Source organism: Cyanistes caeruleus, chromosome 17 (assembly GCF_971803275.1).
Source record: "Cyanistes caeruleus chromosome 17, bCyaCae1.hap1.1, whole genome shotgun sequence".
Taxonomy (NCBI): Eukaryota; Metazoa; Chordata; class Aves; order Passeriformes; family Paridae; genus Cyanistes; species Cyanistes caeruleus.
In genome coordinates this window covers 5826401-5845665 of record NC_141717.1, presented here as the reverse complement: position 1 = coordinate 5845665, position 19265 = coordinate 5826401, and the positions used below count along the sequence as shown (strand labels likewise).

The 19265-nt window shown below is 43.3% G+C and overlaps 1 protein-coding gene across 1 annotated transcript; it reads right to left on the bottom strand.

The window, feature by feature from the left end:
* Nucleotides 1–1021: 1021 nt before the first annotated feature.
* On the bottom strand, nucleotides 1022–17940 carry HAPSTR1 (HUWE1 associated protein modifying stress responses). Its single transcript, XM_086853767.1, has 4 exons — nucleotides 17350–17940; nucleotides 16520–16600; nucleotides 12257–12532; nucleotides 1022–4442 (listed from the first exon to the last, which is right to left on the bottom strand). The coding sequence occupies exons 1-4, from the start codon at nucleotides 17567–17569 to the stop codon at nucleotides 4198–4200; spliced, it is 822 nt and encodes a 273-aa protein (XP_086709893.1). The 5' UTR covers nucleotides 17570–17940; the 3' UTR covers nucleotides 1022–4197.
* Between the last annotated feature and the right edge of the window lie 1325 nt (nucleotides 17941–19265).

Below are 19265 nucleotides of genomic sequence, written 5' to 3'. Positions count from 1 at the left end.
TGGCTTCCATCTCTTCTCCAAAATCCCCCAGAGCCAGGTGATGCTTGCCTGCGACACAGAAGGGACTCTGGTTGGTTTATTCAGTACAGCCCACGTGCCCTTTTGGGACAGTCTGAGAGGGGCCCAGTGGGACCAGGGCAGCAGAAAGCACCAGTGTTGACTCAGGGCTCTGAGGGAATTCCCCAGGCTCCAAATATCCCCAGGAGCCGCGTGCAGAGCCAGGGAGAGCCAGGGCCTTTCCCTGACCTGGCACAAGCAGAGGGCTCTGGAATGAGCAGCCCACGGGGCCTTGTGGCTGCCCCACACAACCCCACCAGCCCCGCCTGGTGCGGAGAACCACGCAGAACACATCAGGCGTGCATTCCTCAGCCCTGCCAAAGGATTACTTAGCTCTAGGCTAATAATTGAAAGATGCTGGGGTTTAGAAGCAATTTAAGAATCTTTCTAAATTCCTGTTGGAACATTTCAGTGGCTAAGTAAGTGAAAAAATGCTGACATTAATTAAAAAGATACGTTTTAAACTTGAAAGCTCCTATGAAATAAAGCTTTCCTTCATAATGGAATTCTAAAACCTGCTGATAAAGCAAGTAGAAAATAGTTTGCAGGTTTAGGGACACCCACATGAAGCAGGAAATACTGCTAATTAAAGCACCTGATTTCACTTAAGTCCAAAGAGTCTGTTGCAAAAGACTGGAAAGCTCTCATGTTGAAGTCACCACTTAACTTCCTAAACTATGCCACTTAAATCTCTTTAAGATGCTTCTTTTAAGTATTAGTGATGTTGAAGTCTGCAGAACATCTTGTACAAATGTAGTACACTCCAATTTTTTTGTACCATCATTAGTCCAAAGGAGACAAAACAAAAACCTGTGTGTAAAACAGCTACCACCAAAGTGCATTCAAGCAAAGTCCTGATCCACACAACCAAGGCAGCCTGTCAGCTCACACTAATCACATCTTGTCTGGGATTACCCATGGACTGTATTATTTAGAAACTTAAAAGAACTACAAAGCAGCCTGATTAGTTGTATTTTTTTTTTTATTAGGTTTATTATGACTTAGAGTTTCTATTACTCCAGCTGGGTAAACCACATTTGAAAGTAAGTTTAACTGCAGGACTTCAATTTCAACCAAAATCATTTTTGCATTACTTTATTGTAATATAGATTTAAATTGAACATTTAAAACTTACTTCATTAATAAGCAAGCCAAGCTCAGTAGCTTCAGTGCAGGATGTACTTTATGTAACTGCCGCACATTCAGGTTAGATTGGATGTACATGGAGAAGAGACCGGGCAACTGCACGAGTCAGAGGAGAAAGCAAAAGTAAGCACCATTTTTACCAAACTAAACAGTTCTCCAGTCAATGTTCCTTACTGAAAATCAACTCACTTCTGGCTCCAGGAGCTACAGTTTGGATAATAGCTGAAAGCTATTTCCAGAACATCAGTTTTCTACACTGCCACAAGAAATAGTCTTCAAAGCAACAGGTACTGGACTTTTTTTATTTTATTTTTTTTTTTTAACCTGTTCTCCTGTGTTTATCAGGTGAATACATGCATTTTTGATCATTCTGGCAGAGGTCAAAGAGCAAACAACAGTTGGGGCTAAATGAAAAACAATCAAAAGTTGCCAAATATTTAAGGTACAAGCAAAAAAAACATTAATGCAACCAGTTTAATATCAAAGTCTGCTTTCTTTCAAAGAAAGATGGCACAAATTAAATAAAAAGCCAGAAAAATTTAGTTTTAGATGGTAATAGACTGAATTAATGCTTCAGAGCATTAACAAGATTTATTTCACTGTAAGAAAGGGGAGCAGTAATTTGAACAGGCTCTGTATTTGGGCCAGACCAGCAGCACCGCTACAGTTCAGTCCCCGTGTGCAGAACTTATAGCAGTACAATGTCACCTTTACCACATCAAGAATAAAGTGTGTTAGAAATTGCAGAGCATAAGCATCTTACTTGTACAAGCAAGTTAAAAAAATAAACAGAAGAGCTGAAGAATGGTTCTCACACCTGTCCTTTCTGTTCAGACTCCACCTTTCTTTTAGAACAGAAAAATCCCTCTGCCAACAGTCAAATAAATACTAACACATATTCAGATACCATCTTCAAAATCTTTGCTGAAAATGCAGTCTCCAAATGAAAACTAGCTTTATGCAGTATTAACATCTTACATAAACTAAACTTTATGAATTGTAGTTAATAGCAGTAACTGAAATTAATGTATACTGAGTCTTCAAGTGATGTGCAAGTTCAGCTATGTAACACAGGTGGGGGTTGGAGCAGTTCTTACCACTTTGCTTTGGACAGTTCTGGCAGCTGTCCATGAATTATAGAGCCTCTCACTACAGTACTGTGCAACTGCTGACATCTTCAAGGGCTCTTCAGTGTAAAGAAATGTGATGGAAGCACCACAAGGCAAGGAAATCATGCTCAAGTAGAGAGCCTCGAGTATCTCACACAGCATTGCTGTCCTGCCTTGACTACAGACATCAATGAGAGGGCACCAGGGTCAAAAGGGCAAACCTACAGTGAAGTCTGCTTCAAACAGCAAAGATAATACAAAAGAGATCTGACCCTACAAGCACGTAAGCAAAAGTCTTTAAGAGCTGTGTATTAACATGGAGCTCAAGGTGCCTTAACTTCACCAGAAACCACAATTTTTAGTACTGGGAATCTAGCACAGCTATATTCAATCCCAGGATCAGCCTATGCTTCCAGTTAAAGCATGCATACCACCTCTCTAAATACCCCTTTCCCAACGTGCAGGGTTGGAGCTCTCCATTTTCTTATTCTTCCTCTGTTATCCCTTTCTGAGGCAGAGATTTAGAGGCCCTAAAGCCAGAGCTCTCCACCAAAGACTTTCTCCCTCTACGTAAAAAAATAGTCAGGACACTCTGAGACCGACATCTGTCCTTCCCCATTGAGAAACAGATTTGCAGCAGATCAGTCTTGATCTATAGTTCAGTTTCAGACTACGCTTAAGTTACGGCAGCCAGAGTTCAATCCTATGAATGTAAGCTAAACACAAAAAGAAAGCCATTTATCCTTTTTAATTCATGCTTACAGCATGTTTATCCAGAGTTTTATAATCAACTTCCAGTTTTAAATTATTTTCTTAGCACTTCACAGAACCTGCATGTCACTCCCTCCTGAAGGGGATGGCATCACAGAATCTTGTTTAAGTTAGTCCAAGTTTCCACATGTGACCAGAAGTCTTACTTGTTAGAACACACCCCTTTTCCAACTATTCCCCACATTCCCTCTCCTCCCACCCCTCCCCAGCAATGGGCAATTACTTCACAAGAAATGTAAAATAGGATATGGGTGTACACAAAACCTACCCTTCACTAATACTGAACAGAAAAGCCTATTTTCCAATTACAGGACATTTTTCTCTAAATTTAGGTCAGCACTGGTGCAGTCTGCACTGTGTATGATTACCACAAGGATAATACCAATAAGTACATATATTTTCTCAAACTGATTTAAAAGCCTATGAAGTTAATTGGGGAAAAGTTTAATATTGCTACTTCAGAGCACTAGAACACACAAAGTGAATCCAATAAAGATCCTTGTATTGATTCAATATTAATTGCATGACCATCATAGCACCTCTTTACATTATCACACAATCACCAGAATTATCAACTGCTTTTAAAACTAAAAAGGGTACAGTCCAATATTTATAACTTGCACACTGTTACTATACAGAAATTAGGTGCATGGTACAGTGCTGCAAAAATGGAAGCCTGCAGTTTTGACAAAGATGCCAAGTCATGTTGAAGACAATTTCAGTCAAACTGGCAATACTGTTTAAGCAAATACTCAAAGCAGGAAATAAAGGACAAAAAAACAAAAATTCTATAGCCAAATAAACATCTGAAATTTCCTTTCCCTTTAATAATACAAGTAAGGTCACTTTTAGCCTTGGAACAGATACATGTTCGCCTATGATGATCTTGCTAACTACTACACAATATCTGATGTCCTCTGCTAAGAATATAGTTTAAGAAAGCCGTAGTTACAAGAGGCATCTAATGTAATATCTAAAATTTCCTTTATGGCATTTATCGAATTCTTTGTCTTAAACAGTGAATATGGAAAGATGGCCTCATGTTTCCTTTTCAATAGTACTCTGAGGATCAAGTGGCTTTCAAGCAGCATGGTGGGTTTGAAATTTTTGCAGTTTAGATCATTCTGTTGCGTTTATGAGTTGGTGAGTCTGTAATGACATCGCCACACTGGGCTGAGGTACGCTTTCTAGTTCCACCATTGTCCAAGTGGAGTGCCATTTCTTCTGATATGAAAGTGTTCAAATCAACATCATGGAGTCCATTTCTCCTTCGACTAGCATTGGAGCCACTGCTCACGTGAGTAGGCGAGCCTGGGGTACTCGAGCGAACACTTATACTAGCCATTGCACCACTAAGACCTGGGGAGAGAGAGAAAAAGGGCTTCAGTCAGACAGCACAGAAAGTTCAGTTCCCACGTGTGCCACACAGGATCACACTCAGCCAATTCCGCTGAGATCTTAAAGACACTTCATCCTACTGCACCATTCCAGTGCAGAGCACACCTTCTCAGCTTTCAGTCTGTGTAATAATCCAGTAATTACCAGAACTGCATTTTATGATGTTAGAAGTGAGCTTATGCATCAGGCTCTAACAGCACAATCTGGCAAACATTAACTCCATAAGCATGACATGATATTCAAAACATGGACATAACTCAAGAGCAGGTAATTCCAATTTAAAGTCTTCACTCTGGACCAGGAGTTACACAGCCCTGCCAAAGACTTTCCAGTTGAACTGACCTTGTCTTGTGTCAACACCACCACCCTGCTCCTTTCACCCCCTGAAGGAAACTGCAGTATGGCAGCAGGTCTCACATGTACACCACAGCTAGTTTATACATAGCAGCTTTTATTCCATGGCCAACACTAACAGCCAACACATTAGTATTATTCAATTCAGAAATGCACTTAAGGAACAAGCAAGAAAAACCACATGATAATCACCCAAAATTTGTTATTAACAGATCAGTGTCACAGGTACCCCCGTAGGTATGCATGTCTGGTTTGTATTCATATTAATGGTGTTTGATTCTAACTGAAGTTTATTTCCTGTAGAAAAAAGGCCATAAAAAGACAACCATGAACTTTCATATAATTTATCCTCTGCTTTCTGTAACAGTACAATTTCACAAAGGTGGGACATTCCAAAACATAAATTTAGTAAGGACTAATACACAAAAGTCTAACTACTCTTCTCAATTTCCAAATCAGGCTGTATTTGGAGATAAACAGGAGCTCAGCGATAAGACAAACATCTTTGCAATCATAACTTCTTCAAATCTGAGTATTAGTAGGAGAGTACAGAAGCATCTGTTGGCCCTAGGAAAGATAAAGAAGAAAGATCTGCTTATTTTCTAACAGTAAGAACAAGGAAATATTGAACTGTCAGGAAGATTCCACTCTCAGTAACCTTCAAAATCTTAGAGCTCTCTTCTTCAGTCTCAAGTATTCTATAGCTCTGTCCAGCCATCATAAATCTTCTTGTGTGTGTGCATTAACTCACATCTCCATGTACTGCCAAATGAGAAGCCAAAAATCACTGACTGACAAGTCAAGCCTAACAAAATCCAATCCATCAGCTGCTGGTAGGCCAAATAGGCAACTTCAGAGGCTCTGGGATGAGACAACTGCTCGAACTGCAACATCAGTCACCAGAAACCTCAGTTAGAAACTGAAGTCCAAAAGCCACCTGCAGCAATGGCAGGTTGATACACAAGTCATGATGGAGCAGGCCAACCAACTTCACCCCATTGAACATTTCTGAATGAACATTTAAAGCTTCAAACTTTTAACAGCACAGGAAATAGTTTTACACAAAGCTGGCATCACACAACAACCAGTAGACAAAGACAGTAATCGCTGTTTTTTTCTTAGGGCTTTTGCTTACAGCTCTAAGTGGAGTTCAAACAGGGCTCAGAAGCATGGTCTGAACTCCAAGAGGCACCCTGCAGATTTTATTAATAGCAAAATCATCATTCATTCACAATGGCAGAAGGTATTTAAACAGAAGAAGCAGTTTTAGTGTAAAAGTAACTTCAGAAGTGAGGTTTGTGACAGTATTCTCAGGATTATGGTCAAGCCTAAATTCAGAACAATCAGGAAAGGAATTTCCCATGCATCTACAGAAGAAAGTAAAGCAGCTACTTGATGACAAATCTATGAGAAAAAGCCAATTCAGATACCATACCTTGGATAAACTACTAACATGCATAATTTGGGCAGGTAACAAATCACTTCACAATTCAAAGACATCAGTAGTTTAATTTCAGCTGGCATGACATACATTAGAAAAAACATTTTCATCCTGTACATTTAAATTGGAAAAAATCTGACAGCATACAGGTAACATTTTTTCAAATCCAAAATTATTGCTGAGAATTCCCCCCACATCCCCAAAATTGCTGTGACGACGTAAGTTCAGTGCCATTACTTATACTTAAAAGCCAACAATTTATATCACTTTTCAGTCATTTACTGTTATACAACTCATACCAAATGAGCAACACAGCAATTCAGTTTTATCTGAATGACAGCTTTTTACTACATCTACTGCCCAAATAAAGGGAAAAAACACTACTGTAAATAAACACCAAAACTGACCTGTGATGTGAAAAGACACTTTTTTTGGCACCACTCAAGAGCTATGTTTTTAAGTGGAGCCTTTTCGAGTAACAAGCATTCTTTAAAATACATTTAAAAGATGCACCTGTAATGTGCTGCAGCATATTCTGAACCAGACTGCAAAGTTCACAAGCAATGCCTAAAGCAGTCACTGACTTCCAAGTATTTAGGTAATGCTGAATCACTGTACATTTAAATACACAAACAACCTTCAGGAGCTAATTAAAGTTAAAATCTTCAATCCAACTTGATGTCTAAGGCAGGAGCGTAGCTTTGAATTAATTTCTACAGATTAGAACACAAGGATATTGCATCACAGCATGGACTTTGAGCTACAGGTTAATCTTGCATCTCACACAGGTATTTAGTACCAGCAAGAGTCATGGCTGGGTACACTGACAGACTGAGTGACAACCTCAGCTCCTGGCAGTTAACCAGACTACACAGCACTGCCCATCCATCCAGGAGAGCAAAATTGACAAATGAAACACTCAGATCACAGTTTAGGATTAGCTAATTGAGCTAACATGAAAGAGTCAAAGCCAACTCAAGGCATACATTCAAATACGAAGATACCATTTCACAGAACCAACATATCTGAGAACAAACTGCAATGCTCAAAAAAAATTCTACTTTTGGTCGACAAGGAAAGGAGTTACATATTTCCTTGGGAAGCTGTGGCAAAACAGAGGAAATCTGAGAAAAAATATTTACTGTGAATGACTCTGAGTTTAAGCTTTCAGCAGACTCAGAGCTCTTCCCAAAGCATTTAAAGCAGTAACTGACACTAGGAAGCAGTAAGACGACATGACCGTCAGCAAACACCATTTCCCAACCTCAAATTTCTATATTGTGATTAATATGGCCTAACCACAGGCACACCAGTTTTGTCCATACAACTGGACGAGATCCAAACAGCAGCTGAAGTGGCTTTGCTTTTCCCGCAATCTAACATCCACCTCTGAAGTCTCCCACTCCTTTCTACCAGGGACATCTCCTCTAGTATTAGAGGTTTTCAAGAAAGCACACATGGCTCTTACCACCCCCTTTTTAAATTGGGAAGTTTTGAAGTGGAAGGCATATTTCAAACATTTTACAGTACTTCAATGGATTCCCATTCCTGCTGTATCTTTCAGTCATCAATAATATGACATTTCATAGACAATGATTTTACAAAAAGGTATATTCTAAAGGCCTTATAGTACTATTAGAAAGAGCTGTGATCAATACTAGCCAATTTATAACTAACTACACTCCCAAACTATGAAGATATTAGAATGCTTGACTGAAACTATGTTTCACAGATTACAAAATACTTAAAACTATCAACTCAAAATTAGCAAGTTTATCACCACTGGCCTAACAAACTGTAAATACTGTTTCATCTGCACTACAATCATGCCTATGTACAACTTATTCAGGTCACTAACACAGTATAATATACTGGGTAGCTACTGTTCAGTATAGTAATAGTACTATTGTTTTCTAGAAGTTTTAATCAGGAAGTATCAAAAGGAACATTCATGCTTAGATAAGTGTGACTAAAGCAGGAATTAGTTAATAACCCAGATAAATACAAAATGGCATGCAGAGAGATCCTTGTCACTCTTCTGTCATATTCACCCTTTCATAATACTGACTCAAAAGAGCAAGTTTTAGCAGCACATACCAATACACAATTCCATCACAGCTATATATACACACACAACCTTTAAATTAAACTGTATCAGACCAATCTGAACTCTGTTCTCCCATCCTCTCTTTTACCAACTGCTGCTGCTCCACTCTGCTAAGTGCTTCCATTTTAAACTGCACTTTAATATTCTGAGAAGCAAATATGAAGGCCTAGTGGAAATTCAGACTCTTAAGGGCCAGGCCACACAATTCTACATGTAAATGCTCTCCCTACCCCAAAGAGACCAAATCACATGAATGATATACATCAACATTAAAGCTAAGAAGAATTAATATTCTCTCACTGAATTGTTCCCTCATTTTCTTCCCAATTTCACCCAATTTTTGATTAAGAATGCTCAAGTCAAATGCATTGCATCATTACCTTTCCAAGCTTGCTTCTTCCCCCTCCTCAAATCACAGCATTTTCTCACATGCTGGGAGTACGGTGTGTGAAACACGGAGCACATCTCAGTAAAGGACACGGGCCGTGCACCACACTTGGTACGCCAGCTACAGCCAGGCACAGAGTGGCCAAGCACGTGGCAGTGTTTGAGAATCCTGTACTGTTAGCTCAGATTGATGTAATTCTGTCATTTGAAACTCATCTCTTACAGAACTGGAAATGTCAGTTCACATCCAGAGAGTAGGTGATGGTATTGTCCATATTTTCCCTAGCTGCAATCACATTTCAGGGACTAATGGAAGTTAAAAAACTAACTCTGTAATTGAAATGTTGGACTGTAAAGGTAGTATCTTCTAACACATCTTAAAACACCAAGCATTAGTCTGATGTTTCATTAAAGTTTCAGAAAACTGCACTGGCACTTCAGAGTAAAACATCATGAATTACCTTGAGATAACTACTCAGCTTTTCTAAAAGGCTTGGACTTCTTTCAAATATTCACAGTTCAAGTCACCAGCCATGCTTATTTCAAAGGTTACCCATCAGCATGCTAACAGTGAAAAGCTGATAATAAAGGAAAAGACATTGTTTACCAAAGTTTACTCTCTCAAGAACCAGGTTCCAAAGTTCATTCTCAGTAAGTAACACTGAAGATTTCAATAACAATTACAGCATATAGTTGCCATGGAGTTAAAAGGGAGATCACAAACATCTTAAATATTCTCATGCCTAATTTTTTGTCATAGTTTTGCTTTTAGCTACTACAACAAGTTCTTCTCTACTGTTCTCTTTCAAGACCAGTTTTCTTGTAATAGAAAGACTTGATAAGCAGAATCACAAGATTAAATTCTGGATCAACATTTTGTCCAAAAAACTGTCAACCATCTTGCAGAGATAAAATACAGGTCAGAGGTAACAGGGCTGGAGACAGAAGATGCAAGACAAAAAATCCAGTTTTAAGATATTTCTTTTCAGATGAAGCAGATAGTTTAAAGACTGTACTGATGCCTAAAGGATGCTATTCTCTAATGTTTTAGTCTAGGGCAATACCTAGAACTGTGTTTGATGTTCCAGGAAATAATAAATTATTAGCTATTTTGTTACCACTGCTTCTGTCAAGATTTCCAGATGTGCTTATGCTGCATTTAGGGGCTTACATGATAAAAAAAAAAGAGGTATTTTCCACCATCAAAGGAGAAGATCAGCAAGTTATAATGCTCTGGTCTTTAGACAGATATGAGCATCTATTTCTGAGAAGTCCATACACCAACTCTGCTTCCACTGAGCTTTACCTGGTGCCATAGGCTATTTATACCTATCCCTGCTTCACTGAAAGAGATCTTGCTGCAAGCAGCAAAATTTTAGCATTATCCCTCAAATCTAATCCAACCCATCCACATGATCAATAAAGAAATACTCTATTCCCACCAGGAAGTCAACCAGCACAAAACAGCCTCCCTCCTTTACATGCCAGATGGAAACTCCCCTCAAAACCTCCGAGCCTGGACTGCTACTCACCATTATCAGGTTTTCATGTTCCCTCATGATACCTAGCAGCAGCACTTTCAAACAATGTGCCAAAAACTACAATAAGCACAGGTCTAATGAGGACAATGTTCACGCACCTAAAGATCCGTGGTAGGTTTCAAAATCAAAACATAGTTTTGAGAAGCTCTACAATAAATAGGAAATGAGTTCATGAGATCACTTAATCACAACTTCCTTAAGGTTCAAGAAAAAAATGGGGGATAAGCTGGAGTAATGCAGACATTGTAGGGAATAACCTAAAAACAGTTATGAGGCCCAAACAAGCCTAGTCACTAAAGGATTAGTACAAAAGCATTTGTGTCAAGGACCAGATTGAAACTGATATGAGAACCTAATCCAGAAGGTGACTGACATGTAATCCTGTCAATCAGCTGATGAAGGGGAAAAGTACATTTTGAGCCCCTGCCGTGCCACTACTGAAGACAGAACTTCCTCATGACCCTATATTACATTATGAAATACAGGAAACTTCATACATTATTGTTCACATCCTCATGCTATGGAGAAGTGACTTACATAAACCACCTCTGTACAAAGCAGATGCTAGAAAATTATATACAGACACAAAAAGAGCCATATTACCAATAAAAATGCCTCTGAGTTTACTCAGAAAGCTCACTGTGCTGAAGGGAGTCTAAGCTTCTTCTCACCTGAGACTGAGCCTTTACAGTTAAATCCAAATCCACAGATTCAACTACATTTTCAGAAAATCATTTTTATGAGGGTGCTTATCACAGTTAGAGCCAGCTTCTGCAACTGTTCTCATTAAACCAATTTTATCTACACTGAGTAAGCAACAGTGGTGCACAGGAATTCCCTAGCCCCCTTCCAGTATGAGACAGGAAACTGCCAAAACCAACATGACTGGGTGGGGAAGCATGCTTGGTTTAAATGGCAACAGGGTAGAAAATAATACCAGACTTAGGCCGACACATCAAGGCTGTCTGGATTGTGTATCTTGCAAAACCACCACAGCACAGCAGAAGCCAAAACTGCATTTTCAGGAATTCACTCTTCTAATTAACTCATCAATTCTACCCCCAACTGAGACTATCCAGACAGTAAATATTTCATTTAAGCCACACTTCTAGAGAGCTTAATTTTTACTTTTAGAATGGTCTAGGGTTCGTACCTCAAGATATCTGCTACCCTTTTGAATTTTAGAAGGCATAAAACCCAGAGGTGAACTGTCTCATCTCACCTGAAGAGCAATTTAAAGCACATTTGTCTATCACTTGCTAAATCATAATCCAGTACAGAATAAACTACTGAATATTCATGTCTGAAAAGAGATACACCACCAACATTGCTGGTGATGGAAGGAAGGCAATTCAGGATGACACTGGAAGACATGTAAATCTGAAAATGAACTAGAACAAAGTTCTGAACAGGACTCAATTATTTCAGAAGTGTGTAAGTAAGACACCCTTTCCAGGATACTTTAAGAAGAATGCTGAACTTCATTATCCAGCACCTAACAAAGGTACTACAGAGCTAGAGACAGAAGCCTCAGACAACAAACCCCCTCCCTAAGTCCCCCAAAAATTTGCTAGTAGTCAAATCCTACTATTTAACTAGTTGCTATAGCACTGCCATTTTCCTTTAGCATTGGCATGAATGTAAAGTCTCCTCATGCTTCAAAAAACACTACCAAGACTTGATACTTAACTGCTGAGTTCACAGCTGTACAATACTACAGAGCCAAATTTCATTTTTATTCAATACCTTTTCTTCATTCAAAATACTCAACTATACAAATTTTTCACAGCCAACACAAGCCTTATACATGCAAAAGCTGCCTTAAAGAACGAAGGGGATACCTTCAGCTGGAACACCAGGTACATGACATGTTATGATATGCCAAACATGCTTCAAGAACCCCCACCCAATTTTAACCAAGTAGTATTGAAAAAGTGACTGTTACCATGCAGAGCTATGGCTTCACGGAAGGGTTGCAAATCAGTCTCTACAGATGAGCTAGTTTCTGTTGAAGTAGCTCGGTTAGGGGATACTACAGTCAGTCTTGGGGGAGCTCTAGAATTTCTTGGAGGAGGGACTTTTCCACAAAGGAAGCTGATCAAGTCTTCTCTTCGAATAGTTCTTCTGCGTTTTTTAACCCAGGCTAACACATCCTTATTCCGACGCTGATAGCCAATCTGAATTCCTAAATCAAAGCTTCGCTGGTGGGCATCCACACTCTCTGCAAGAAGACAGAAAAAAGTTCTCTTAGTGTTACACAGCAATGTACAGCAGGCACAGCACTCTTGTAGCTTCCTGTCAACCATGGGAAAGAAGAAGTATTTACATCTTCTACAGGTTACACCATAAGGCAGCACCAAGGTGGCTGCAGCAGCAAAGAGAAGAGAGTATTAACCAAAACATTCCATCCTCTACATGTCAGACAGCCAACAGCAACTCCAGCACTACTTAAACAGCATTTACTAAACTTCAGGTCAACACTGCATCACTGTTTATTTACATTAAAAACACACTTAGAACTCATCAGACTGAGAAAGATACTTAAATCAATGGACAACAGACTTAGACACACAAAGTGCATCAATTCATGCAGGGAGCCCCAACATAAGAAAGGAGTAATTGCCTTTCTTCATTCTGACAGGTAAGGAATGGCCAGAAAACTCAAAATTTCTTTCATGTTCTTCCATTTTCAATTGAATTTCAATTGCAGAAGTTTCAAAACTAGATAGAACACAAGTGTCCCCAATGTCTTTCAACCAGCCAACATTTAAAAAGGCTAAGAAAGTTTCCTTCCCCATTTAGGATCTCACAGCAACGTTGATATTGTAAGTACAGACTACTTACAATAAATCCTACTACAAAATGTGATTTCACTCTGTCTTAATGTAACTAGTCACCTGTGCACATCAGTTATAACTGCATCTCCAAAAGACTTAAATGCCATGTATTAAGTTGCTTTCAAACTTCAGGAAGTGTATTTCTGGCTACCAGTTTGAGTAAGTTTCAAACCACAGTAACAGGTGGGACAAATCCTGTTCACTACATAATTATGCTCATCTTATTCCTCATAGGTTTGCTGACAACACCTATTTCAGTTTCATGTAAAGTACTGTTACGTTGTTCTTGCTCCTTAAAAGACATGAACATATCCATCCCAATTTTTACTGGAATTCCATAGATCATTTCCAATGCAGCAAAGCTGATTTAAACAGCATTTTATATTCCTGCTTGATTAATGAAGCCCAAGACAAAAGCCATTTGCCCAGAACATGAAGGTCTTTCCTTAAGAACAGCTATCCCAAGACAATGGTGACATACACATCTAATGTAGCTTTGTTACACACTAGAAACCAAAAAGAACTACTATTAAATGCTATTCTTGGACTTATTTTCTAAGGCACCACTGCACAATCCATAAAAGACAGCACCGAAATCTACACTGCCAAAAAGCAGCACTTCAAACCTTACACAACAGACCAAAACCACCTCAAACTGAGCTGAGTTAAATCTTGGAGCTTTTGGGGCATAAGAGCAACAGGTACACAAAGTACACTTAACCTGTTACTTTGATCCACTAAGAGTATTTTGCCTGTACTACTTTGTAATCTCAAGGCTACATTTACAAATGCTAATTCCTCTGCAAGCAATGGCAGCACAACAGATTATTCCTCCTGCCATTTTATACTCCACAGCAGCCCAGACTCCAATGCACTGGCAGTAAAAGCTGCCCAAACACTCTGGAGCCAACTTGGAAACTGAAAATACTCCTTTAATCACTTCCTGAAATACCAGGAGTGTCCTTCCAAGGCTTGGAGGCCGTCTTTACGTCAATACCCTGGCTTTCTTTGTGTACGAGAATGCTTTACAAAGTGCTAACTGTGAACTAGGTATGAGGTCAAACACTGACTGCTGATGCAGCCCAGAGAAGTTTCAAGCATCATTACCCCGGGTAGATTAGATTTGTATGGTAAAAGCCACAACTACTTTGTTTACAAAGTTAAGCTGGCAAAACCTAAGCAGTCAAGCTGCATTTATTCTGAAATTACTAAGTCAACATTAGAAAATATTCAGGGTTGTTTTTTTTTTAATAAAAACAAGGTAAATTGTAGGCTCAGGAACCCAGAACTTTCCACAGTGGCCTTAAGTTCTAAACCCGACATTACAAGCCATGCCTTCACTCTTTTATCCAATCTGCAAGACAATGAAGTGCCTTGAATGCAGTCTCTATTACCAGCACCAGAAATTCAGGACGCAAGACCATCAGTGTGGATATTAAACTTCTATATTCAGAAGAAATGCTGACATTCAAGACATTATGGCATTCTCATTATGCACCATTCCTCGGGTTCCTCCTGTTAAAAAGATGATGCCTCAAAAATCCAAGTATTTATCAGATCAGAAAGCAGCTGACAAGGCAAAAGGCAGTTTGTGGTGTTCAGTTCACCACACCAAGTATTCCCCCAGTGTTTTGACAGAATCCTCCAAAACAAACAGTACTGAGAATGTGAAAAACAGGAGTTTTTTTAAGAGCCATGTTCATCACTACAGAAAGCAAGTTCACAGTAAGAGACTCCAACTTGTCAGATATGACAGTGTTCAGCTGGTACTACCATGTTATCACCAAACTTCTACTGATTTGCAAGTTCACTGAAAATTCAAAGGTGGCATTCCTGAGTAACTTAGGCACTTTAGCACTTTAGGATCTGTTTGAAGCAAGCATTTGTTTCAGGTGTTGATTTTTGAAGTATTACATTATACATGACTGAAGTCAGCTTCCAATTCAAACTCTAGTTTCCCTGATCACCTACCCTTCAGTTAATCACATCACTGCCAACAAAAAGGCTCATTTTGCCTAGAGCACAAGTGATCAAACATTTTAACCAGAAATAAACAGCCTAAGTCTTCATACTAAAGATGCTGTAAGGGAGAGCCATGTCATTTGTAAAGACAAACTGTAATTATTCCAGACAATTTATTAACACTACCTGCTGCTATTCTAACACCATTCTCAAATGACTATTGTCCCCAGACAAGTTCTAGTGACCCACTCCCTCAGGCCAGCACCTTCCTGCTCTGAGGTCTGCCCCTTCACATGACCTGACATATACACACAACATGCAAATGCACTTTCTGCAGGAGGAAAGACTCTGGCAGTGAGGGTTGTGCACCTACATCTCCTCCTTGATCTGTCCACACCTGTCAGAAACCTGATCTCCCACCACAAACACATCAAGTTCAACTGCTTAAAGCAAATCCAAAATGACAAAACTGGAGGCAAATGAAGGAGTACAGAGGTAGAAGTAGAGATCATGCTGTACAGACCAAGAAAAAAAAAACAACAAGAGGAAAAAAAAAATCAAACTATAGGCCAGAAACAAATATCTTGAACTTTAAAGCACTTCCCTTCCTTGGAATGGAAGGCAGTAACAATAGGAATCACAATGTGCCAATTTCAGCCTTCACTGATATACATCATTTTAGCACAACCTTTTAAACAAAGTAAAAACCACTGAATGATCCTTCTGCAGACAAGAATTCCTGTGACAACCCAAAGAACCGCAGAGTTCAGAAACACCCAGTAAACCAGCACTAAAGCACAGCCATATGCAGAGCACATTCCTATCAAAGTTCTGGCTAACACTGCCTTCTTACAGCCACACTGGACACAGCTATAATGACATTCTAGTGCTTAAAATAAACTGGGAGGCTTACTTAAGAAGCCTCACTGCCACAAAAAAATAAAACTTTCTGTCACATAACATCTATGCAGAATTTTACGAACACCAAACCCAACTTTGCTTTACCACAAAAGAGAAGGCATTATACTGACACCCCAACATCTAATGCACCGTGAAATATAAACAATGCAGGGAATTTCAGTCCTGTTTAATAAGCCCTTGTACGCTTTCCTTGAATTCACAAGAAACAGACACATATTCAAGATACCCTTTTTCAAGGATCTCAAAGTAAAACAGTTTTTAAGTTTATGAGTCACTGACATGAGGCAACAGAAAAGATTCAGCTACCGTCAGCTAAAGTGGCCCAGGGAAAACCTGCAAGATTCAGGAAGCAGTCTCGGGTTAGATTTTATCAGGGTGAATAAGAGACATTAACAGGCCCTACTTATGAGTAAGCCGGGGCAGGAGACAGAGTGGGGCCCAGCTCGGCAGGGAGGGCTGCTGGGGCAGCGGGGGGGGCAGCCCCTTACCTTTGTAGAGGTTGGTGACCGCAGTGGCGGCGTTCTGGAAGGGGACCCAGAGGGAGAGCCCCGGCTGCTGGCACACCCGGTCTGCAGGGAGGGAAGGACACACGCTGTTTATTTTGGAGTCACCCGCTCCGAACGGCCATGTTAGGTTTCGCCATTTTGTTCCACCTTCCGGAGGCAGCTCCGGATCGGGGCCGAGCGGGGCGGGCGGGCAACGGCCCGGCCGGGGCAGCGGGCGCGGTGTCCCCAGCGCGGCGGGGAGCGCCCGGCCGCCCCCGCCCCGGCCCCGCCGCACAATGAGCCGTGCCCCGCTTCGCCATTTTGTCGGAGTCTCTTCCCGGGGCTGGGCGTCGAGAGCCGCCGGCAGGGCCGGGCTTCCCGGCCCCCCCCACCGTCCCCGGCACTCGGGGCTCGCCCCCGCCGCCCGGACCCTCCCGGCGCGGCCCCCGCCGGAGCGCCCCGACACCCCGCGGCCGAGCTCCGGCCCGAGCGCTCCGACAGCCGGGGGAGGGGGTGCGGCCGGGCCGGGGCCGGGCCGGCGCAGGAGACGCCCCGGAGGCCGCGCCGGGCGCTGTCCGGGCCACGACCGCGGCTCCCCCTCCCTCTCGCCATTTTGTTTTCCCGTCCGTCTCTGAGGGCGGCCGCGGGCCGGCAGCCACTCCTCCCGCCGCCTCGGCCCCTTTGTACCGCTGCGGGCACCTCCCCACCCCGGCGGCTCCGCGGCGCCCCCACCCCCCGCTGCCCGGGCCCCGAGTCCACCGCGCTCGGCCTCCACCGGCCTCTTGGCCGCAGCCGCCCAGCTGTGCCCTCCCCAGGCCCCTGGCCGTGCTCACCCTTGTAGAGCTGCGCCACGGCAGTGGCCGAATTCTGAAAGAGGTGCCAGAGCTTCTGCTGCTTGTGCTCGGGCTGCGCTGCAGCCTCGTCCTGCAGCTCCGGCGCCAGCGCCTCCTCCTGCTCGGCCTCGGCCAGGCACTGCCGCTCCCACTTGCTGAACCAGTGCTCGGGCCCGTGCTCCTGGATCTCCGCCTCGCCCTCCTCCTTCTTGTCCTCCATCCTCCGCCCGGCTCCGCGTCCCACCGCCGCGTACACCCGGTCCCGACAGCCGGCCGCGCTAGTTCCGTGCGCCGGCCCGGCCCTACCTCACCCCCATGCCGGGCCCGCCCGTCGCTCCGCCGGCCCAAACACTCCGAGCGCCGGCACCGCCCCGAGCGCACTGAGAACCCGGCCGAGGCGCCTGGGAACGCGCAGCCGGCCCGCCCCGCCTGCAGCGCCCGATTGGCCGCCGTCTCCCCGGCACCGCCGGTCCGTGCGGGATTCCCAGCGCTCATTGGCCTGTGCACGTGTCCGTCAAACGGGACACCCCGGGGGGCGGGGCTAACGCAGGTTTGGTTACGCCGTCACAGCCCCGTGCCGGGGGCGTCGGCGCGGTGCGCGTGCGCACTGCGCTGCCTCGCGCGGCCCCGGCCCCGCCCCTGGCGTGAGACGGCCCCGCCCGCGCCCCCCCCGGCAGCGGCCCCGGGGCCGCCCCGAGCGGGCGAGGCGCTCCCGGCCGCGGGCGGCCCCGGCAGCGCTGTCCGCGGCCGTACCGGGAGGTGGCAGCGGCCGCCGCGGCTCCGCCGAGGGGCAGAGCCCGCCCGGGAAGTGGTTCCCTTGGCGGCCCCGGGGGAAGATGGCGGCCGCGAAGGGCCCGAGGGCCGAACCGTGTGACACGGTCGGGCCCGGGTCCAGCGTCCGGCGGAAACGTCTGAGGGGTTTGCCCCGAGAGTTCACACCCACGGAATCACTTTTCTACCTGTTTTACACATTATTTACCATTTCTTGATTCTGCGCTGTGCCAGGCACAGTCCCAACAAGCAGACGGAAGTCACAGCTGCTTTGCGCACCTTTAAAACCCTCGTTTTCCTCTCGATCTCGTCACTTTGCTGCTGTGAAAATGCGCTTCCCGGCTGCTCCGGCCACAGGGGCAGTCAAAGCCAATGTCCCGCTGGTGCGGAGCGAGGGCCGGGCACACCCGCAGCCGCAGCGGGGTTTGCAGGAGCGGTGCCCGGGCTGTGCTGCCCGCGGTCAGGCGGGGCGGATCGGCTGCCACACCGCTGAGCTGGCTCCGGCCCCGTTCTGGGGGACACATCCCACCCACGGCACCAACGCCCACCGCCTGCACGCGCTCTTTCCTCCTCTGACAGGCTGTGTCGTCCAGAACATACTTGTTCCCTTTTCCAACTCGGATGTTCATACAACTTCCTAAACATTCAGGAATTCAAGCCTAAATCATATATAGTGGGGAAAAAGGTGGTATGAGGGTCTAGTTGGAACTGTTGGGTTGGGGTTTTTTATCTCTGAGGACAACTGAAAACAAAGATTAAGCTACTGTATTTATCCTAAGCCACTAAGGCAAATTACTAAGGACCTCTTACGGTTTATGCCTTGGCACTCCATGTGAGTAGAAAGGGTAAGAGCACCCATATATTTGTGCATGTCTTCTTAAACTGAAATTGTGGCTTTGACTTTTAATATAAGTATCTCAGACATACAACACTAATACACAATGGATATTCCCTTCCTTTCTTAGGTAAGAGCCTTAGGTAAGGCTCTGTCCAGTTCTTGTTTAAGATTATGAACTTCAGCCAACTTGGTTTTGTAAATCATCCATTGATCAGAGGGGCAGTAAGTATGTATTGTGGTGCAACATGCATTTTTCTCCTGTGCAACTGTCTTAAGAAAAGCAAAGAACAGAAGAGGAAATATTCTC